This window comes from Haemaphysalis longicornis, unplaced genomic scaffold (assembly GCF_048455015.1).
Source record: "Haemaphysalis longicornis isolate Haplotype H1 unplaced genomic scaffold, Haemaphysalis longicornis Haplotype H1 scaffold_1, whole genome shotgun sequence".
Lineage (NCBI taxonomy): Eukaryota > Metazoa > Arthropoda > Arachnida > Ixodida > Ixodidae > Haemaphysalis > Haemaphysalis longicornis.
The window spans coordinates 407423050-407442621 of NW_027526203.1; the positions used below are offsets into that span (position 1 = coordinate 407423050).

The 19572-nt window shown below is 45.6% G+C and overlaps 1 protein-coding gene across 1 annotated transcript in view; it reads left to right on the forward strand.

Moving 5' to 3' along the window:
- LOC144161354 (uncharacterized) overlaps positions 1 to 19572 on the forward strand; it is a 151244-nt gene that overhangs the window by 85126 nt on the left and 46546 nt on the right. Inside the window, exons 52-84 of the mRNA XM_077692105.1 lie at positions 228 to 375; positions 457 to 605; positions 674 to 794; positions 878 to 1029; positions 1099 to 1207; positions 1733 to 1887; positions 1940 to 2063; positions 4584 to 4720; positions 4808 to 4997; positions 5106 to 5254; positions 5320 to 5440; positions 5576 to 5721; positions 5859 to 5979; positions 6108 to 6259; positions 9849 to 9978; positions 10076 to 10218; positions 10595 to 10718; positions 11641 to 11789; positions 12042 to 12174; positions 12269 to 12426; positions 12486 to 12594; positions 14713 to 14858; positions 14972 to 15098; positions 15173 to 15312; positions 15393 to 15510; positions 15605 to 15756; positions 15820 to 15949; positions 16315 to 16460; positions 16565 to 16676; positions 16745 to 16896; positions 17005 to 17122; positions 17197 to 17348; positions 19400 to 19520. Of these exons, the coding sequence (XP_077548231.1) occupies positions 228 to 375; positions 457 to 605; positions 674 to 794; positions 878 to 1029; positions 1099 to 1207; positions 1733 to 1887; positions 1940 to 2063; positions 4584 to 4720; positions 4808 to 4997; positions 5106 to 5254; positions 5320 to 5440; positions 5576 to 5721; positions 5859 to 5979; positions 6108 to 6259; positions 9849 to 9978; positions 10076 to 10218; positions 10595 to 10718; positions 11641 to 11789; positions 12042 to 12174; positions 12269 to 12426; positions 12486 to 12594; positions 14713 to 14858; positions 14972 to 15098; positions 15173 to 15312; positions 15393 to 15510; positions 15605 to 15756; positions 15820 to 15949; positions 16315 to 16460; positions 16565 to 16676; positions 16745 to 16896; positions 17005 to 17122; positions 17197 to 17348; positions 19400 to 19520 (4534 nt within the window). The remainder of the gene's footprint in view (positions 1 to 227; positions 376 to 456; positions 606 to 673; positions 795 to 877; positions 1030 to 1098; positions 1208 to 1732; positions 1888 to 1939; positions 2064 to 4583; positions 4721 to 4807; positions 4998 to 5105; positions 5255 to 5319; positions 5441 to 5575; positions 5722 to 5858; positions 5980 to 6107; positions 6260 to 9848; positions 9979 to 10075; positions 10219 to 10594; positions 10719 to 11640; positions 11790 to 12041; positions 12175 to 12268; positions 12427 to 12485; positions 12595 to 14712; positions 14859 to 14971; positions 15099 to 15172; positions 15313 to 15392; positions 15511 to 15604; positions 15757 to 15819; positions 15950 to 16314; positions 16461 to 16564; positions 16677 to 16744; positions 16897 to 17004; positions 17123 to 17196; positions 17349 to 19399; positions 19521 to 19572) is intronic.

Genomic DNA, 19572 nt, shown 5'->3' on the forward strand with positions numbered 1-19572 from the left:
CAGCTGGCAGAGTTTGCCAGAAACAAAAATTCTCATATAGTTATATTTTTATAAGCATGCGCCAATTACGGAGAAACAGGCAAAGGCGTCCTCAAGAATCTTAAAAGTTGGACGCGAATACAGGAGTAATATATCAAAATCAGCCAACAAGAAAAATATATCGCTTTAGTCAAGTTCAACTGCATGCACCTTCAACGCCTCCTAAACAATTCGCTCTGTCTCTCTAGCGAAGCAGCCTGTTTTGTCGGTGCCCCCGAAGTGTGACATAAAAGTTCTGGAAGGGAAAGCATCGGAGTGCCTAGGATTTATCAAGGTTAAAGTTCACCCGTTCGCAAAAGACAAAACACTCATCGCCCTTCTCAAGACAGCTTGCAAGTAAGTTTGTCTTTGTTGCCTGTCACTACTATAACGCGCAACGGGGATCACTACTATGCTGCGTTCTCTGTTGTCTATTAGGAACAACAATCTATTCAAGCAGTGCATCAATTCCAAGATACCGGCAACATGTTTGAAGTATGACAAGATTCTGGATTCTGAGGAACTGAAACGCTTCATCAACATTTACGAAGATTACCGATGGACATGCAAGCTTGGGGTTACGTCGAGTAAGTTGCAGAAAGCGAGGCACACAAGTGGCGGCTACACAAAACCCGTCTCATCATTTTCCCCTCAGGCTCGGTCTGCAATGCAAAGATTAGCAAGGACTTAGTGCAATGTGCTGGCATCATTGATGTTCTGGTGGCAAAAGACGTGTCTGTATTTCATGCCCCTTCGGAGATAGCGGAAACCTGTCGGTAAGCGGCACATGCCTACGCCCGTCGTTGCACTTAAGCAGAAACTGCACGATAACGGTGAAACTTGCCATTTCGGTCCCCAGGCTCCTGAAAAGCTACGAAGCGTGCATGATGCATGCAATTAGAGGCCTCTGCGGGGACGGCGTTGTTTTCGCTCAAAATTCTGACGCCGTAAAATATATGGTGGAATACTACAATAAATATTCTTGGGCGTGTACTCCGGCCCAAGGAAGCGGTAAGTTAGCGGTTATCATAATTTGGACAAAATATTGCATTCTAATATACATTGTCCGGTAACTTTCAGGTTGCAATCCGGAACTTTTGTCATCAAAACTCAAGGAATGCAAGGGTTTCATTGACTTCATCGTCAAGCCGAACGCTGCGTTGGCTTTCTCGATGCAAGAGTCATGCGGGCAAGTATTTCAATATTTCTTCTTAAAAACCTACAACGGGGACGTTTCCGCTTCTTACTCCTTCCTTCTCTTTAAGACCTGCGCGAGTCGTTCACATCCGCACAGGTACGCGATAGTGTATGACTTTATTCGCAGCCCATAAAAGCCACCGTCCTTCTTAGCGCGGCCGCCATTTACAAGGGAGTTGTCAAAATTGGATATCACTCACCACTTGATTGTATGCCATCGATCGGTGGCACTTTAGGACGAAAGGCAGTCATTGCGAATTTGTAAATGAGAAACATGGCTTTACAAGCCAAAGCTGTAAGGCAGGCTCTCAATGTGGACTATTTACAAATGTTCCATAGGGAGTGCACTGTGCAGCACATCCGACTTGGTGTTTGCCGATTTCGATGAACTTTTTTATGCGTGCAATTACACAAGGTTGCCATAAATTCCCCCATCAGAATAGACCTGTGACGCACATTCCGAAGCTATACTCGATGCATTTCTCCTTACAAAATGCGAAACGTGTCCTTTCTTCAGAGGGCTGCACGACTACCGAACGTGTGCGTACACCGGCATAATGGAATCGTGCTCCCCAACCACGGCCACAATCGCCAACAGCTCGGCCGTGAACGAGTACTTCAACCAGGTCATGGCGAGGCACTCGTCCGTCTGTAGCGAGGACATCGAGCCAGGTAGGCACGCTCTCCGCAGCGCGACCGTGGGTCCAATGCCCCGTGTGTACAGTTCCAGAGTGCACCGAAAAGGCCCTCGCTGACAAGCTGAGGCGCTGCAAGGGGATCATCACTTGGGTTGTCCTGCCCAACACGGAGAACCCTGACGACGACGAACAACAACAGCGCGCCTGCGCGTGAGTTGCTGTAACTCGCTTTAAAGCGGCGCCTTTGTTTCTTTAAAGGGGCCATGCAGACAAAACACAAGTTTGGTTCATTAGAAAAGTTTCCGAGTTAGAATCATACTGACACCACGTTTAACGCACACTTCGCTAAAATCAGCTATATAATGAAAAAAGGGAATCGCCATGCAACCCATTAGCTTATTTCCCGCAACAGGACCTATGATGTCATACGTGCTAGATCTGCGATTGACTGAGGCCGGCAAAAGCAACCGCAAATTAGGCAGGGCTTATAAGCTTGCCTAATGAGCTATTTGCGCCTAAATGTAACGCATATTCATTTTACAGCAGTAAGAATGGTGCGGTAAACAATGAAAGTTACTAAAATACACGTAAACATAGAAGTACCGATGCGCGGTGCTGTTGGTACTGGGAGCACTATGCTTGTTTTAGCTGCACAGCAGTCCGCCGCTTTGGAGTTGTCTTATATGTCCGATTGGTGTAAGCGACGTTGCCTAACATGACCCTGTTTGTCAAGCATACCACATGTTTCACGAAACGATTACTTTCTACCGTAACGAAAACAAGTCGGGTGCAAATACGGTCAAAAACAAAGCAACGGCGGACAACGGTCCGCGGCTGAGGACGCTAGCGCCATCTGGGAGGTTTGACGGCCAGCAAGATTGCAGATCCGAATGACGCAGTGGAAGTTCGTTTGAATACGCGCCGTTATGAATTCATTGCAGACGTCACGAAAACATACGATTTGCCGGGAGAGTCAAAATTTTTACTCAAGTTGATTAATTTCTCAGTGAATACGGCATCATTTGTTGCCGGGAAGCGCTGGGGAACTATAAAACACGAACTCTTTCGAATAAAAGAAACTTGTATTTTGTCTCCATGGCCCCTTTAAAAAGACCCTGCAACACTTTTTTCAACTTTTTTTGAAATCTTAAATGCTTGCAAAACGTAGTCACCCAACACACCCAGTACTTAGATTAGGGGGTCACATAGTACCTCAGCCAAAATTTACTGCTCTATGCTCATCAGATAACTTGGAAACTCGCTCAAAAGATTTTTCTCTCTTTTCCGTTCTTGACGTTCTTCGACACCCCGAATTACGCGACTGAGGTCATGTAGCGGCTGTTGGCCGGTTTTCCTTCAGTTACAGCAATGAACGCTTTTTGATAGCAACTTTAAAAATAAATCCACTAAAAAAAGCAGAAACGGAGGGCGTATCTGGTGCGACAAGCAAATCACGCAGCTAGGGCCGCTCTGTCATGGCGATAACTGTAGCTTGCGCAGTGCTTCCATACGCGAAGGAAACAGTGAAAGCGTTTATCGAAAGTGTTGCAGGGTCCCTTTAAGGACTGTTGGAAGCACTTCAGTCGGCCACAGAACCCGCTCTAGTAACTTGTTGATGCCTCCTTGGTATGATTTGAGCATGTTTTTAGCATTTAAATTAACGTGGAAAACCGGACGTGTTTTTATATGATTCAAAAGCCACGCATCAAAGACAAGGGCGGAGACAAGACGACGAGGACTGCGCTGAACTTTGAACTGTTGCAAGTTGATCGCAGTCCTCGTCGTCTGGTCTCCGTCCGTCACTTTTTTTCACGGCTATCTTTGATTCATGTTTTTTTAAAAGGCCTTCTTCATATTTGTATAGGAATTTCAATAAATGAAACAGTATTGCTTGACTAATAAAAAAGCCACTGAGCGAAATTAATAGGTCTGCATAATGTCGACCATTTTAGATTAATGTTTCACCCTTGCCCACAACGTGCTCAGGTAGTCGATTAAGTAGAATCAATTGCGACATTGCGCTCTGAAGACTTGTCTTCGCGTCTAATTCGAGTATACCACTGCCAGCCTTCACTCTTCACTCTTCAGTATTCACTCTTAGAAACACGTATGTGAGCCTGTTTCGCCACAACGCGACTGTATAACAAATTTAGCTCACGCTTTCGCGCAAGAATTACAGCTGCGGTCTGATTTTACGCAGTACTTGCGTTGAGTAATAACACGGTCGTTCTTCATTGCCGAGGTGTAGATGAAATTTGAGTCAAATAGTGTGCGAGTCTTCGTACTTTGGCGCCAGTGAACAATAATTGAGATTAATTGTGGTGGAATAGACCTACGAGACACGTAATTTGAAAGAGGCACGCCTGAAATACTTCCGGAAAAGAATACCTGAAGAAACAGGCCGCTATAGGTGCCCATTTTAAAGCTGCTGAGAGGATGCTCCTGTTGGAGCCCGGGACGCGTTAGAAACTCCGGAGCACTCTTTTCCAGTGGCGCCTGATAAGAAAAATATATATTTCTTTCTTGCTTGCGCTCAGTGCGCGTCACGCTCACAATTTCTAATAAACGGCCACAGTATCGTCAGGTTGTTCAGCAGCAGCAGCTTTTGAATGTTTACAATTTCGTAATATCTCCCAAACTGTACATGACGGTTGGCGCCGTAACTCACAGACGTACTTACACGCTGTTAGAAAGGAAACTGCTAAGACAGCAGCATGTTTTGCGTTACAGTGCCGTTGCCGACTACCAAGCGTGTGTGACGAAATCAGCTCGGCAGGTGTGCCCCAACACAAATATCTACAATAAAGAGACCATGGATGACCTCACTGGGGGACTGTACACGAAGTTCAGCTCGACATGCCGTCACAGCAAGTTTATTTTTTCATGATACACTTTTTCCCAAAATCAGCCAACAAAGGGCGACCAGGTGAATCTTTTTTTTTTTTTTTTTTCAGAGAAAAGAGGCATATCTTCTCCAACAGACTCACCTAAAATGTCCACGCCTGTTCGTTTGAAGAAGCCCCCCCACTGCTCCGAAAAATCAGCTACGAAAGCTCTCATGGAGTGCATGGGATTTATGCATGTCAAGGTTATGCCAAATGCAGCTCTGCGTCACAATCCAGAAGCGCTCAAGGTTGCATGCAGGTATTTCTTACTTCCCTGAGTATTTTTTTGTTTTAGTTTTGTTTTCTAGATGCCCACGCGGCAGTATTTACCTTTTTCCTTAAATGTATTCGTGCTGCGTGTCTCCAGTTCAATGAAGCACTACCAGCAATGTGTTAACGAGAAAATACGAATGTGTGCGAACAACACCGAAGTTGTTGAGTCCCTTCTCATCAAGTACTACACGGAAGAGTTGTACCGGAAATACGAATGGACTTGCCAGCCCACCGCACCAAAAGGTAGCGTGTGACGACATTCCGAACCTCGCTGATTCGTGACCCTGCATTTTACTTTGCGCGAACAGCTGTCTGCAACCCACTGCTGGTTCTTGGCCACCTGGAAAACTGCTCAAGGCAGCTGCACGAGACAGTTCATGGCTTCAGTGCCGAGGATATTAGCCCTTGGAAGACTGATGCGGTCTGCCTGTAAGAACAGAGCACCTAAGCATCACTGTTTCAGTCGGCTGCATGGAACTAGTATTAACCACGAACGCAACAATGTAGCCGTTTTCCGTAACAGCGACAACTGTGGTGTTTACAGATCATTCTCGCTTTTTACAGCGCCGCAACCACGTATCAAGGATGTGTAAGTTCCAAGTTGAGCGTGAAGTGCGGTCACAGAGTCCTACCACAAACGCCGCATGTCTTGTACTACACGCGAGATTTGTACAACTTGTACAACTGGACTTGCCAAGGCCAGCATGCCGGTAGGTCCCCCACCACTAAATAGCAGCAGTCACGAGTATTTTTTTTTTCATAATGAGCTGTGAATATTTGTAAATACAGCGTCATTAAAAGATAGCCCTCAACATTTACGGAGATTTTAACGTTCTCTTTACCTTAGATGCATGCGACGGCAATGGTGTTATGGATGGCTTGACGGAGTGTCTCGGATTTCTGGATGTCCTAGTCAATCCGTACATAGCAAATTCTAGCAGAAATGCTTCCCTGGAAACTGCCTGCTCGTAAGCTTCGAATTTTCTTTACAATACCTTGTTTATCTGCCTTCGCACAGATGCATAGTAGAACACCTCTTCTACCTCCTTGGCGTTCCCTAAAACAAAATATTCGCCTTGTGTTCTCTCGATTGCAGTGGTTACCAAGAGTTTAAGTACTGCGTATTCTCAACCATCAACGCCAAGTGTCCGCGCAGCCCTTATGTCTTGCGGCTGCCGAGGGTTCAGTACTTTACCCACGACTTAGTGCAGAACTACAAGTGGACATGCGATGCCGTACACCAGAAAAGTAAGTGGTGTATTTGCAGATTGCATCAATTTACTGAAAAAATATTCGAGCATCAAAACCACTGGGAGGGTTTCAGTAGCTCTTCAGCAAAAACAAAATTCAGCAGGACCATTTCTGTAAGTTTGAATACATACTGGGGAACCCATAAAGTTTACTCCCAAATTCAGAGTCGCCCCATAGCGGTTGTTGGTTAAGGTGAAAGCAAGGGGAAAGCCTGAAACTATATTTTAAACATTTGTATCGATCACACTTACCGTCATAAACCAGTTCCATATCTTAACATCCCTGTGGGATAATCCAGGTTTTGCGAAAACACAATTAGCCCCTTGTTTTTCCTTAACGGTGTAGTTTCCAAAAATGCTGCCTTCGTGCGCACCAGACGAATGTACTCCCAGTATTTCGTCTGCTTGTGGAACACCACAGTATACCACGCGCTCACACATGGGCAGGCTATACAGGAATCTTGACGGAAGCCCTGCGTGGTAGTACCTCAGAGAGCATTCGTTCCTTTGATGAAGCCTGTAAAACAATGAGTGTACCCGAATGTCTATCGGGATTCAAAGCGCTACTTCCGCCGATAATTTTAAAACAACAATGTGAAACCCTTGGAACAGCTTAATTTGTTTGGTGATGAAGAACCCAGGCAATAAAACAATTTTTGGGGACTATATGCCCCGCAGTTCTGGCTGCACGTCGATAAATCAGTCAGTGGCCGACCTCTGCGTGTTCGTGTGCGTGCGTGCGTAAGCGCGCACGCGAGCACGGACGGAATAGCGAAAGCTGGCTGGAGCAGACAAAAATGTCAGGATCAAGCACAGACCGTAAACACCAGGAACCTTACGAGGCGGAACTATCGCTTGCTTGGCTCTAGCAAAACCACTCGCCGCCTACGCTTTGATTACCGATTACCGACACTACTGACCCGGTACACGTTACGTCAAGATCACACCCACTGAGAGTCATCATTCTCCGGCAATGAAGATGCTCACCGAACAGTACTGCTTTATCCTTTTCAATGCAACAATCATGCTTGTGAGCATGCTTGGGTTTCATGGTTATGTGTAAAGCGGAAGAATTCCGTCGGTGACGATGCCGCGAGGATAGAAACCGAGACCCTGTTCCCTGTAGACTATTCTTGATAAAGCGCCGGCAACATCAGTGAAGAAGCCCGCTTACGTTGCAGTGAAAGCAATGCTACAGAGGAGAAACGACGCTCACAACCTAGCTGATAATTTTTCACTCCTTTTTGTCTCGAAGGATTATCAGCGATGTAACAGAGTGATAACGGAGGCATTGGACACAACTCAGCTTCGCAAGCCTTTGAAATGAAAGAAAGGGATTTTGAAGCTGCAATACTGACAGTTTAACCGGGACTTCACCTCCACGCGACCCCTGGAGTTGTGCTAACTGTATGGTTCGCCGCACGCTCATCAAAAAGAGTAAAAAAACTCATTAACATGGCCTCGTCAACCTCATCATATACCCCCTCCCCCCACCTCCGTCTTACTCCTACTCCCCCTCTTAGCCACTCTACGTTATCGCAGTCGTCACTCACATCACCGAAATCGTCCTCCCTGGCCTGGTAGGACGCCTTGGTGAACTCTCGTCCCAATCTTCGCTAACATTCCCGTCACTTCTCGCTGTTATACTTGACCCAAAAAGTCGTCGTCAGACTCATTGTCACATTCTTTGTAGCTTTATACAATCACGGTAGCCAACCCCTATTGCATGTCTCGAAATTTTGCTGGTCATACACACGGCCGCATTTGATGCCGCAATCATTGTCCAACTCCTGGTCACTTGTCTCTATACGGTCTTCCACCCCTCCCCCCCCTCCCCCCCAACCTCGCCATTATTATCATTTAACTCCTTTGCGCTATTCTATTTTCTAAACTAGTCACACAGCTCATCCAGTTCTCGATGTATTTACGAAATCGCACTCGTCACTATCTCGTTGAAACCCTCGTCACCATCGTAATCGGACCTCCTGCTGCACGCTCATTTCAATACCGTTGAATTTCTTGTCAGCTTGCATTCTCTTCCGCCTTGTCAATCCCTTTGTTTAGATACCCTTCCTCGCAATCCTCTTCGTCGAGCTCATCATCACACTACTTCTCACTCTCGCATTTCAAAGCTGTACTCGCAGTGGGGAAGGATTTAGGGCTATTCTGACGTTGACCAACACTGCCAATCGCAGCTTCAGACACTGTAAGCTAATGGCACAATCCTGTCGAGGTCTATATCATTGAAAATCTCCGCTCCATGTGTTGCCTCGACTAGGCTTAGTGTAGGATACCCCCAATGCCTTTACATGCGAAAATAGCTGAGGGTCTCCTCGACGAGAGGCTGGTGTGGAGGAGGGATTAGAATACAGGGGACAGTCTCGAACAAAGCAGCTTTAGCCATGGCAAACAGTGTGTGCCAGGCCAAAAGCAATGACATCGGGCTTCGCTGGAATCACGGTGAGATATTTACACTTTATTAAAGCGAAGCTTTCTGTGTCCCACTAATGGTGTATGTCGCGTCGGAAACGCAGAGCAGGAAAGCCAAATTTCTCTGACGACGACGATGATGATCGCGGGTTAAGTGAAAGAAAAAAACGCTTTCCGTGGTCTGAACCGAACCCGGGCCCCCCGTGTTATAAAGCCGGCGTCTATCCCATGCGCCATTTCAGCACGTTCGAAGCCGTTTGAATTTTGCAGCTCATTTCATATCACGCATAATAAAAACGGGCCGTCTTCATTGTCTCTAACTTATTCCACTTTTATTCTTGCTTCTGATTTTAGTAGTTAGCTTTTCACCTCTGTTTGTTAGCTACATATCTTGTGCTCTTTGCCCTAGTTAACCTTGCGCCATAAAAATCCAACCATCATCATCATCATCATTATTTCTTTGTTAGAGCAAACCATCAGGTCTGTAGTGGCATTCGTTACACAATGGCTAAGCGGTTGCAATTTGCTCCTTTTGTCTGAATTATGAGTTGAGCTCAATCTGTTTTTAATTCTTTCTTGAAAGTCTACTGTGACCGTTACGAAAAACATTTCAATCTCATAAAACCCTTGCAAGTTTCATGCACAGAAAAGAAGTGTCCAGTTGCAAGCCCATTCTCCAGAGCACGAGACATAAGAGACTACTCGCCATTGTGATAACATCTTAAGTTGCTTGTAGAAAGAGTGTTTTGCAGCCTCGCGCTATATGAACTATCCATGGAACATTCTAGACGCGACAGTGGAGCGGACCGTGTCCTTCGCTCTACTATTTCTGACTTCGTTTTATCAAGTGGCCGGCAATATTCTGCAATCGTTAAGGACATGTTCCATGTCTGTGCTGCCTAACACCTTGATGTAAGCGTAATTAATAGCAACCTTCTAAGAAGCAGTCCTCGGTCCCTTGAGGATCTCTTCATCGGAGCAGCTGCGAAAACAAAATTATGTGGTAGTGCTGAAAGCGGCCATTTGTAAGTATTCAGCACACTCGATGCTGCACACGGTCGCTCTCTGATCGGTGGGGTAGGCAATCTGTCAGTAAATGCATCGGCAGCCGGATACCAGTATATATGCCAATGGCGTCTCGAATCCCTTGTTTCCAGAACAACAGTTATGCCGGAGTGAGCTGCTACTGTCGCAGTTGGAGAAGTGCTACAGCGACTATGCGAAAACAGGAGTCGTTCCGAACGCCATTGTAGGCGGTGGGCAGGAGAAACTCCAGTTGGCGTGCCGGTATGCGCTGGTCATTCATCAGCTATTTCTCTATTTCCTGAACACAGTATTTGTTTTGTTACGTGGCATTTTCGCCTTTCCCTTTTCGCTCTTACAGAGCCCTTAACATGTACCAGGAATGCGTAAATGAGGAAATAGTGAGCAATTGCGTGAGCAACCAAGGTCAAGTGCTTTTACTGGATGCTGTGAAAAACTACACCTACTCTGTGTACGAGCAGTACCAGTGGACTTGTGATCACCGTAAGTTACTTGTTCTTTTTTTCTTATTTGTACATGCTACGCTACGCTTAAGTAACATCAGCGGCTTAGGGCCAAATTTGCGTTTCTATTTTTCTCGAGTGGCCTCCGGGTGGCCTTAGTTCTTCTGTCATCAATATTTAGCATTCGTTCCAACAACACGTTCAAACACATGTGACAAAACATCATAGAAGCTTATTTTAGGCAGATCAGGCCGTGTTCAGGCTGTTGTCGCAACTGTCGTAACATTGCTAACAATACCCGTCTCACCAGCCGTATTACGTAAAGCTCCCTTTCTTGCTATATACCAAGCCAAACACAATGTTTCCGATTCATTTATCTCACTAAATAAGAAACGCATTAATTCTTTATTTCACAGACCCTGACTGCACCAAATACAACCTCTTGAATGACCTCAACAGCTGCAAAGGAATCATTACCACAAAAGTAATACCAAATGCTGGTAATATATCCGAAACGTCAAAGCTTGCTGAAGCATGCCGGTAAGTACAGATTTCCAGAATGTACGGGTATTGTACCTACCTTGTGACCAGTTTAAGACTCTTAATATGAATAAACGTAAACGGTTGAGACCTATCCATTAGACACAACGTGCTGCGTCTAGAAGGCAGTAACGCACTCGAAGCGGGTTCTGGATCGCGGGGGCTCCTCTCCCACTGCATTCCAGGCAGTCTTCAGAACCTTGATATAAAAGCATGCGCGCCCCTTGGCAGTGTACAAAAACGTGCTCGTTAAGGGGTATGATGTTAGCCACGGCAATGGTATAGTGTTAACGATCACAATGTTACGAGAAATGTCAATAATAATCAAAAGGTGTTCTCATCAATATTATCATTATAATCATTGTTTTGTGAAATGAATTTCACGCCTATTTCCCCGCGGAATACCCCTTCAGATCCGCCCTGGGTAAAAGAATGCAACGGTAGTTATTCCCCACTTCATTAAGGGAATGAACGTTGCCAACAAAGCGTTGAGCACAACTTCAACTGATTTAGGTCACTGGATGTTCGAAGCTAGCTATTCAACTGCTTCATAAATATGACGACCTTGAGCCTATTACCTGTCGCATAAGTGCCCAAGGAGCTTTGCGCTAGTGCAATGCCGCAGTCATCAACTATGCTTCGAGTATCCCACTGGAGTTCAATGGCCTTTCCAAGCGAGGAAAAGGGAACTCAAAAAACGTTACTTTTAAAAGAGCCATTCTTACTTCCCAGAGAAAATCGGCGCATAATAAGCTTCTTATAAAACGTTATGAAAAAATTGTAACTTAACGCTGAAGAAAAGATGTGGGCTTGCAGGAGTTGTTGTAGCCCTTGCAGCATTCCGTGATCCGCAACAAGCCGCCTCGCTAAACTGGACAGCGTGCAGAGGTGTTGTTTGACTCTTGTTATTGCTTTTGCGCAGTGGCACTCGTCTCTACCAGGAGTGCGTTGAGAAGAAAATGAGCGCGAAGTGCGCGGAGGACTCGCCGGTGTTCCTCCTTCCTGAAGTGGCCTACTTCACATTTGTGACTTTCAGCAAGTACAACTGGACATGCTTCCGCAATCGAGAAGGTGACCTACTCCTCGCTAGCCTAGTGTGTTTTTGCGCTGTAAAGTAATGGAGATATTATCGAGCTCCCCGTTTCTTTCTGGCACGCATTTCTGCATCCATGCCTGCGCTCCGCTACTACAAGGCCATTTAGCAACAGCAGTTCATATGTTTTTAGCTCCGAACCAGAACTATTGGATTTCGTACTGCTTCAGCACTATGCGAACATGTAGCTCATTCTCATAAGCCCATGGTTTTACTTTCATCCCTCCTAGGACGCACGGGTGAATTCGTAAACACGACTGCAATGGTCAAGCAACTTAAGGAGTGTTACGGCTTCGTCCTTTTCGGTGTTAAACGGCCTCTTCGAAACACTTTCAAGGAAAATGCAATGCGAGAAGCGTGCATGTGAGTTCTCCTCTTATCCCAACGGTTGTTACGAAAAAACGTTTAATGATAAATTATTAGTGTCGTCACCATAAATGACATATTGTTTTTGTAGGAGCGTGAGAGATTACCAAAAATGCATCGGAGCCAAGCTTGGCCACTTCCGCAGCCAGAAGCTATTCGTGCCGGACAGCCAAGACGTCAAGTATTACACGGCATATCTTTACAGCAGATACAACTGGACCTGCGACAACCTCAATGCGAAATTCAATAGTAAGCGAAATGTCGTCTGCCCGAGTACGCGCACTACAGTGTTCTTGTATGTGTTTCAGGCTACCAGTGCCATGTAGACAGGCTCGAATCCGACCTAAGGCAGTGCAGAGGTCTTGCGGACACGGCCGTGGAGAAGGCGAACAAGACCGACTTGAGCAACGTTTGCGAGTAAGTTTTAATCTTTTCGGGGACCAAGCATCGGCAAAATACGGCCTAATCGAAAAATAACCGTTATGGATTGTGTGAGGAAGCCAACGGCAAGGAATTTTTAGAGTTGTTTGCTGATTAGAAACGATTAGATGAAAACGAGCTCGATGGCGCATGCATCGGTGACCTGCCTACCTGCGTCTGTGTTGTTGCTTTCAGCAAGAGGTACAGCAGCGTTACGTGTAATGCAATGCTGTCGTAAAATTTCCGCAATGTTGATTTCTGCATATCAATGCATGCCATATCGATGAAACTCGCCGATTGGCCCAGTGGCTGTGGCGTTGTGCTGCTGAGCCCAAGTATAGACCAAGGGCGATCCCGGCCGCAGCGGTGGTCCTCCCGGTGGAGGCGAACAATGAAAAGACTCCATTGTCTACATTTCCGCGCACGTTATATGCCCCTAAATGGTCTAAGTTAATCCATAGCCCCCTCCACTACGGCGTGCCACATACCCCAGGTGTAGCTCCGAAAAGTAAAGCACCACCAGATCATTTCTTTTTTTATTTTTACGTCAATGAATATGGACGCACCAATGTAGGGCTCTAAACCAAGTTTCCTTTTTATCCCGCCAGATGGAGGCAACGCGCTAGGTTTTGACGCGTCTCTTCCAATAGGTGGATCGTTCAGTAATCCTTCCTTTCAATGAGACAGCAAGGTGCACGCGCACGTCTGACTTCTGGAAGAAAACACGGCCCTCTGGCGGCGGCGTTGCGCGGTTGGGAGCAAAACGTGTCACAGGTGGATCAGACAGATTTACGGCAATAAATAAGAAACAAATGCAAGATCAAAAAGAGGAATACGCGCAGACAGCGAACACGGTCGTCAAAGCAGCATACAAAGCCAACGCACGAGTTTTGCTTTTTTACAGTTCTATCTAGCAGACGACAATGTAGGACATGGTGGGTCGCTTGTGCCACTTTAAGTGAAAAGGGCGGATCTCTTCATTTGAATGGTTGCGCTGTTTTTGCTTCAACACGCACTGATACGCGGCCCGCTGCACCAAACTCTAAGCTTTTCGATAATTAAGCGTCCAATATTACTGTCTGCCGAGTTACGTGGCCGTTTGTGACTGGATCAACAGATGATAATGCGATGTCGAAACAATAAGGAAAGCTGTTTTGAAGGTCCCATACCTAAAAATTTAGCTATTATAGATGTCACAAGGTTGCCATAGAGAATAGCTGCCTAAAAATGAGGAACGGCTCCTTTTTTTAGCTACAGTTGACTTGCAGACCTCTATGCATTGAGAGGCGAAGATGAATAGACGAGTGGTGAGGGTAAGTATCGCGTACACGAAACGCCCCAGGCTCGTCTTCAAAAAAATATATATATCAGCGGATGATGACGCCACGCATTACGTACCTGAAACGCTGGAAGATCGTCCTTGAAATATCTTATCCGCCAATTATTTTTTAAGAATTTTCCCCGAACTCATCAATACGTTTAATTTTTCAAATATGACAGCTGTGTTAGTTGGTTTGCTTGCATATCTGACAGGCACACTATGTGGTGTTACCGGCGTGCAGCCGCCGAATTTTTTAATAATATCGAGGGAGCGTCGATCGGCGGGTGGGTCGGCGCCTTATCCCTGTAGAAAGCGGCGAGACGGGCGAGAATATACCGCCCAGTTCGCATGCGCAGAATGGTCCCTCCAGTGTAACCGTCGTCTGCTAGGGTGTTCCCGCAAGTGCGACATAACCCCTTCTCGCTGGTAATTAGGCACTTACCTTCATTGCTCGGAAAAAGGCGCACGAGAAATCGCTGTCACCACCCGAAGTGAAAACAGCCGCTTGATTACCAGAGGGAAGGGGTTGTGTAGTGATTGTGGTAACAGCCTAGCAGACGATGGTTGCGCCGGAGGGGTCATTCTGCGAATGCGAACTGTGCGATCTATTCCCGCTTGTTCCACCGCTTTCTACCCTGGTAAGCGCTAACCCACCCGCCGGTCGGCGCTCACGCGATATTATTAAGGAATTCGGCGGCTGCACTTTTATATATATTCTGTTTCCAAAATGAAAAATCGTAGTTGAGACTTGGTTGTCATCGTTGGCTTACAATGTTTAATTTCCCCGATTTCAGGTACTACTTCGATCATCAAACTTGCGTTGAAAGCCAACTGAAGCAATGCCGATTCTTCCCCTCAGTACTGAAGCTTTGGCGAATCCGGCGTCATACAGAGCTCCTAAGCCCCAGCTACAGAAACTACTGCTCTTTCTTACAACCAGGTTGGAGAAGTGCACAATTTGTTTCTCCACCGGTACCGTTTAACAGTGTGCTTTTATGAACCAGAGCTTTCACAGCTAGCATCACAATGCGCGGATTCTTTCCCAACAACCAGGCAAAACAAGGTGCACCTCCGCGTCACTGTCAAGCCTGTACGAGCAGTGTACCGGGTACATAAGCTATGGAGTAGTTCCGAACTTGGGCTCCGACACAACTGAGTTGGATTTACCTGCGGTTCAGAGGTAACAATAGGTGCCTAGGCGAATCTTCTTTCTTCGGCTCGTGAACGACTGTCTAACATAATGATTATCTTCAGGTATCTTGAAGGCTACAAAGGCTGCATTCAAGAAGTAACAAGAATGGAATGTGGGAACGCTGAGTCGTCGGACGAATTGCAGGCTTCTTTGGCAACCCCCGTGCAGATTGTCAAGAAATACTCTCACTTCATTAGCGCTAGTGAGTGGTTCTCCGCATTATTTGCCTATGTGATTGCTTTATTGCCCGGTGTTTACGTACTGCCGGTTCGTATTCTTCAGATAACTGTTCTGAAAGCAGCCTTGGCACAGCGCTGCACGAATGTGATGGAATTTGGGACCTTGACGTCGAACCTCTGCTGAAGTATACCGACAACAGCGACCTTGTTCAGGCGTGCAGGTAAGTTCAGTTTCCAAGCGTTGTTGATCACAAGCATGTGCTTACGCATAATGTGCGATATGTTTGCTTTGTTTCACTTTCCTTCGCTTTCAAGCTCAATCGAGATCTTCGGGAACTGCGTTAAGCAGAAAGTGATTCCTTTGTGCGAAAAAATGGAGCTGGCATCGACTCACCAAAGTGTCCACGCATATCTTTCAAACGCTCTTGATGTATACAAGACAATATGCTCCAAGGATCTTAACGCGGGTACGTATACTACGAAAAGTTACTGTTGATGGTTACTGTATGCCGGTGTATTTGCTTTTTCAGTGAATGAGGCCATGTGTAGCAAGTCTGAACTACTGGCTGAATTCAACGAGTGTGCAGGCATAATTGACTACAGAGTGGTTCCTTTTGCTACTGATCCGTATGACAAAGTGAAGCTGAGTGTCGCCTGCAGGTAAGGCTACTTTGATCCATATCTGAGTGCTATTACAAGGACGTAAGCCAATTCCGAGTAACTTGAGGCAGCTGTAACCTCGTGTGAAGGCCCGCAGAAGTCTCAGCGCTTAGAATTTGCAGAAGATAACCAACATCAGAATATTAGACACGTTCATAATAATAGATGAAGAAGACGTATTTCCTCTTTGTTTCACAAATTCACGTTTTGACGACCGTTGCATTTCTATAATATTTTAGCGCTCACGATCAGATATGTCACGTTTGCACAATTCTTTTGCGCGCTTTCGGTTCGCTTGCAACAACTCAGAAGCTTTAAATATTTACTTTTGCGGACTTTATACAATGCCTTACCACACTTTACAGTGGAGTCCGGGAATACAAGAAATGCATATTTTCACGGTTGAATCCGGTGTGCGAAGACAGAATTATTCCCATGAGCAGTGACGTCACGAAATACCTTAGAAATTACTACAACCTCTACGACTGGACGTGTAACACGACCGAGCCTCGTGAGTCTTCTACCAAAAAAAATCTTTTTTGGCATTGCCCGCATTGTCAGTGCTTTATAACCATCAAGCGCTACGAGCAACTTTTGTACTTCGTGTTTTCCTAGGAAATGAATGCGACAAAGGCGAACTGAAGAGAAACTTGACTAAATGTGTCGGGCTCTTGAACAAGGAGTTTGACGTCTCTGTTATGGGGCTGAACACCGAGTACCTCTGCACGTAAGCCAGTTTTGTGTAACCATGCGTACCGAAACTTGTTCATTAAACATTGTCCAACGTGTGCGCAGGTTTCTGGATGACTACAAGTTGTGCATCAGCATGCGCACTAGCCCGGAATGCCGTAGAGATGAAAGCGCGATGCGGTCTCCGGAGATAGTCTACCTCACAAAGGACATCATCACAAAATTTATGGGCCTCTGTAACATGATTGATGTCAAAGGTACAGTGTGCTTCTAGTGGATTTCCCTATATCAGAGCACGCCGTTCAACAGAAGCGTAAGCCTTTTTACGACAACGTATGCACTTCACAAAAACTCGTGTTACGCAGAGTGCAGCAGAAGCACCGTCCTGGAAGGCGTGCACAAATGCAAAGGGCTCGTGGATTACAGACTGATCGATAGCATTCAAGACAGCGGTGACACAGAGGCCATGAAGCAAGCATGCGGGTAATTTAACATAAATTTTGTGTGGTGCGCACAGTTAATTAGCTCGCCCATATGGCTCGTCGTTTATGTTTCAGGGGTCTTTTCAACTACCGACGCTGCGTCTATTCCGAGATTTTGAAGTTTTGTGATGCATCGAACCCGGTTCTGCAAGACAAGGCTATTCAACAGTACGCCGTAGGCACGTCCAGAAACCTGTCGTGGGTTTGCGACCTGGATACGAAACCTGGTGGGTTCTTTGCGTACTTGTGATGACATTGTGAGAACTGCAGCTAGAGTTGCTCTAAGGGCGCTCGTAAGGAGCCGATGTAACCAGAACTTAGGCCGTGTTCGAGCAAATGTCACGTCCGCTTCAAGTAATAATTAAACGTTCACCTAAACTTCTGCCATTTAACTGCGGGATGCCAAACATAAGCTCCAAAAGAAACAAAAAGGCAAGGTCCCAGAGTAGATACGTCCTTCTGTTTGTATGGCTTTCTTTAAGCCACATGTGCCTTTTACAGTGCACCTTTGACAAGCCTCTGAGTTGTGAACTCGAGGAAAATAGGTCAATATTTTTTCACTAGAGTTTATTTGAAGACAGCCTTACCAAAAACAGACGTATTTTTCGAGGGCTCGTGTATCTCTTACCCGTGCCCGCAATTAGACAGTGTGTGGTCCCGGCTGCCTGGCGATGCGGAGGCAATTCTGTGGAGGTGAAAAATGAAAACACCCTGGCGTTGACATTTCGGCGCACGTTAAGAAACCCTATGTGATATAAATATGTAGGCCTCCACTATGACTCGCCTCATAGCGCAGGTTTAACTAAAGCGCGTAAACCCCCAAAATTTTAATTTTAATCACTTAACATTTATTTTGTAAATGCCTGCAAATAACACCAAGCCTTCTTGAGGGGTGCACTAAAATAAAATTGTGTACATTATAAAGGATCAGTGCAAGGAGGATAATAATTCGTAGCGCAGTTAATGCTCGTATAACGTATAGCTTTAAATGCAAAATATTATACAACTTTGATCTGCGTATGTAAGAACAACGAATTACAAAAATCTTATGCTGCATTAAAACCTGAAAAACGACTCGCAATACACGCAGAATGTTTCCTTTAAGTGCGCAAATATTTGAGAGTATGCTTTAAAGACAAATTATCAAAAAAAAAAAAACAACGTCGTGGAAGTAAAACAAACGACGTGGTGCGCGATACAGAGGACCTGGTGTGACCGTTACATTGAAACAGGGACGGAGCGATACTGATGGCGCCCGAAGCCGTACGCAGCTAACTACATTATGGCTATGAATTTGAAATTAATCGATCTATAAAAAAAAGTAGTCACGTCTGGGACATCGGCATTGTAATGCACTCAGGTTAAACACCTTTAGGACGTCATTCTGGACGTATTTTTCTTCCGGGATGTAGTGGCGAGAGAAGATACCTTTCTGAGTGCCCTAAAACGCAAAGATAAGCAGGCGGTCATGCGATTCCACACGACCAAGGCAAACTCTACTCTTGAGAAATTCAGTTCTTGTAGAAAGCTAAAATGCATGATTCGCCTGGAAATCACCTGCTGCGCGGTAAATCGCGTCCAGAGCACAATGAGACAAACCTATTATGTAATCAAGCTGATGGACTGCTGCACGGCTTGTATGTTTATCTTTAACCCTATGACTAAGCTTTTTTAACAGGGCAGGAATCATTTCATGGATGATCGCTCCTGAATCACTAAGCGTCGTAGTACGATAATTTCAAGTATTCTCAATTCACGGATTGTTGATTTCTCATCGAGACAAATACTCCAACTACGTGCGCTTGTGCGGTCTTTTTAAGGAAACGGCGACCCGTATCTGAGGAATCTATAGTGAGGAGGGGAAGGTTTTTTGAACAAACTGATTTAAAAGCTTAAAAAGCAAAGCGAAATAAAATGTACAGAAATTTCGCTATAACGCACGGTAAAAAGTAAAGTGAAAATAAAAGTAGTACAACTCTAAGTAAAGTCAGTAAAACGCCAGACACCTTTACGCGATTTCAGATCAATGTCCGCGTCTAACCTTACGAATGGAGTACAGTAGGTTCCAAAAAGAATAGCTACGCAGTTTGAATGTCCATTCATCTAAAATTTAACGACTCTAAGCGGCGGATTATGATGTGTCCGTTTATGAATATGATGTGCCGACCTGTTATTCCAGGCTGGGACCGGATAGATGCAGTACTATTGCTGTCAGCCACCACACCTCGCATTAAATTCAATTTGACTGGCTTCTGTACGTCTCTTTTTTTTTTCGCAGAGGATTGCACAGTGAAGAACATTCTGCCTTCCATCACGGAATGCCAAGGCTTTGTTGAAGGCATCGGAGATCCTCATCACCTCCGAAAGTCCGATTCCTTCGCACTCAACATTGCGTGCAGGTACGCCTGAGCTTTACTCGCAAAATGAATTTTTGGGGACAACATGAACTTA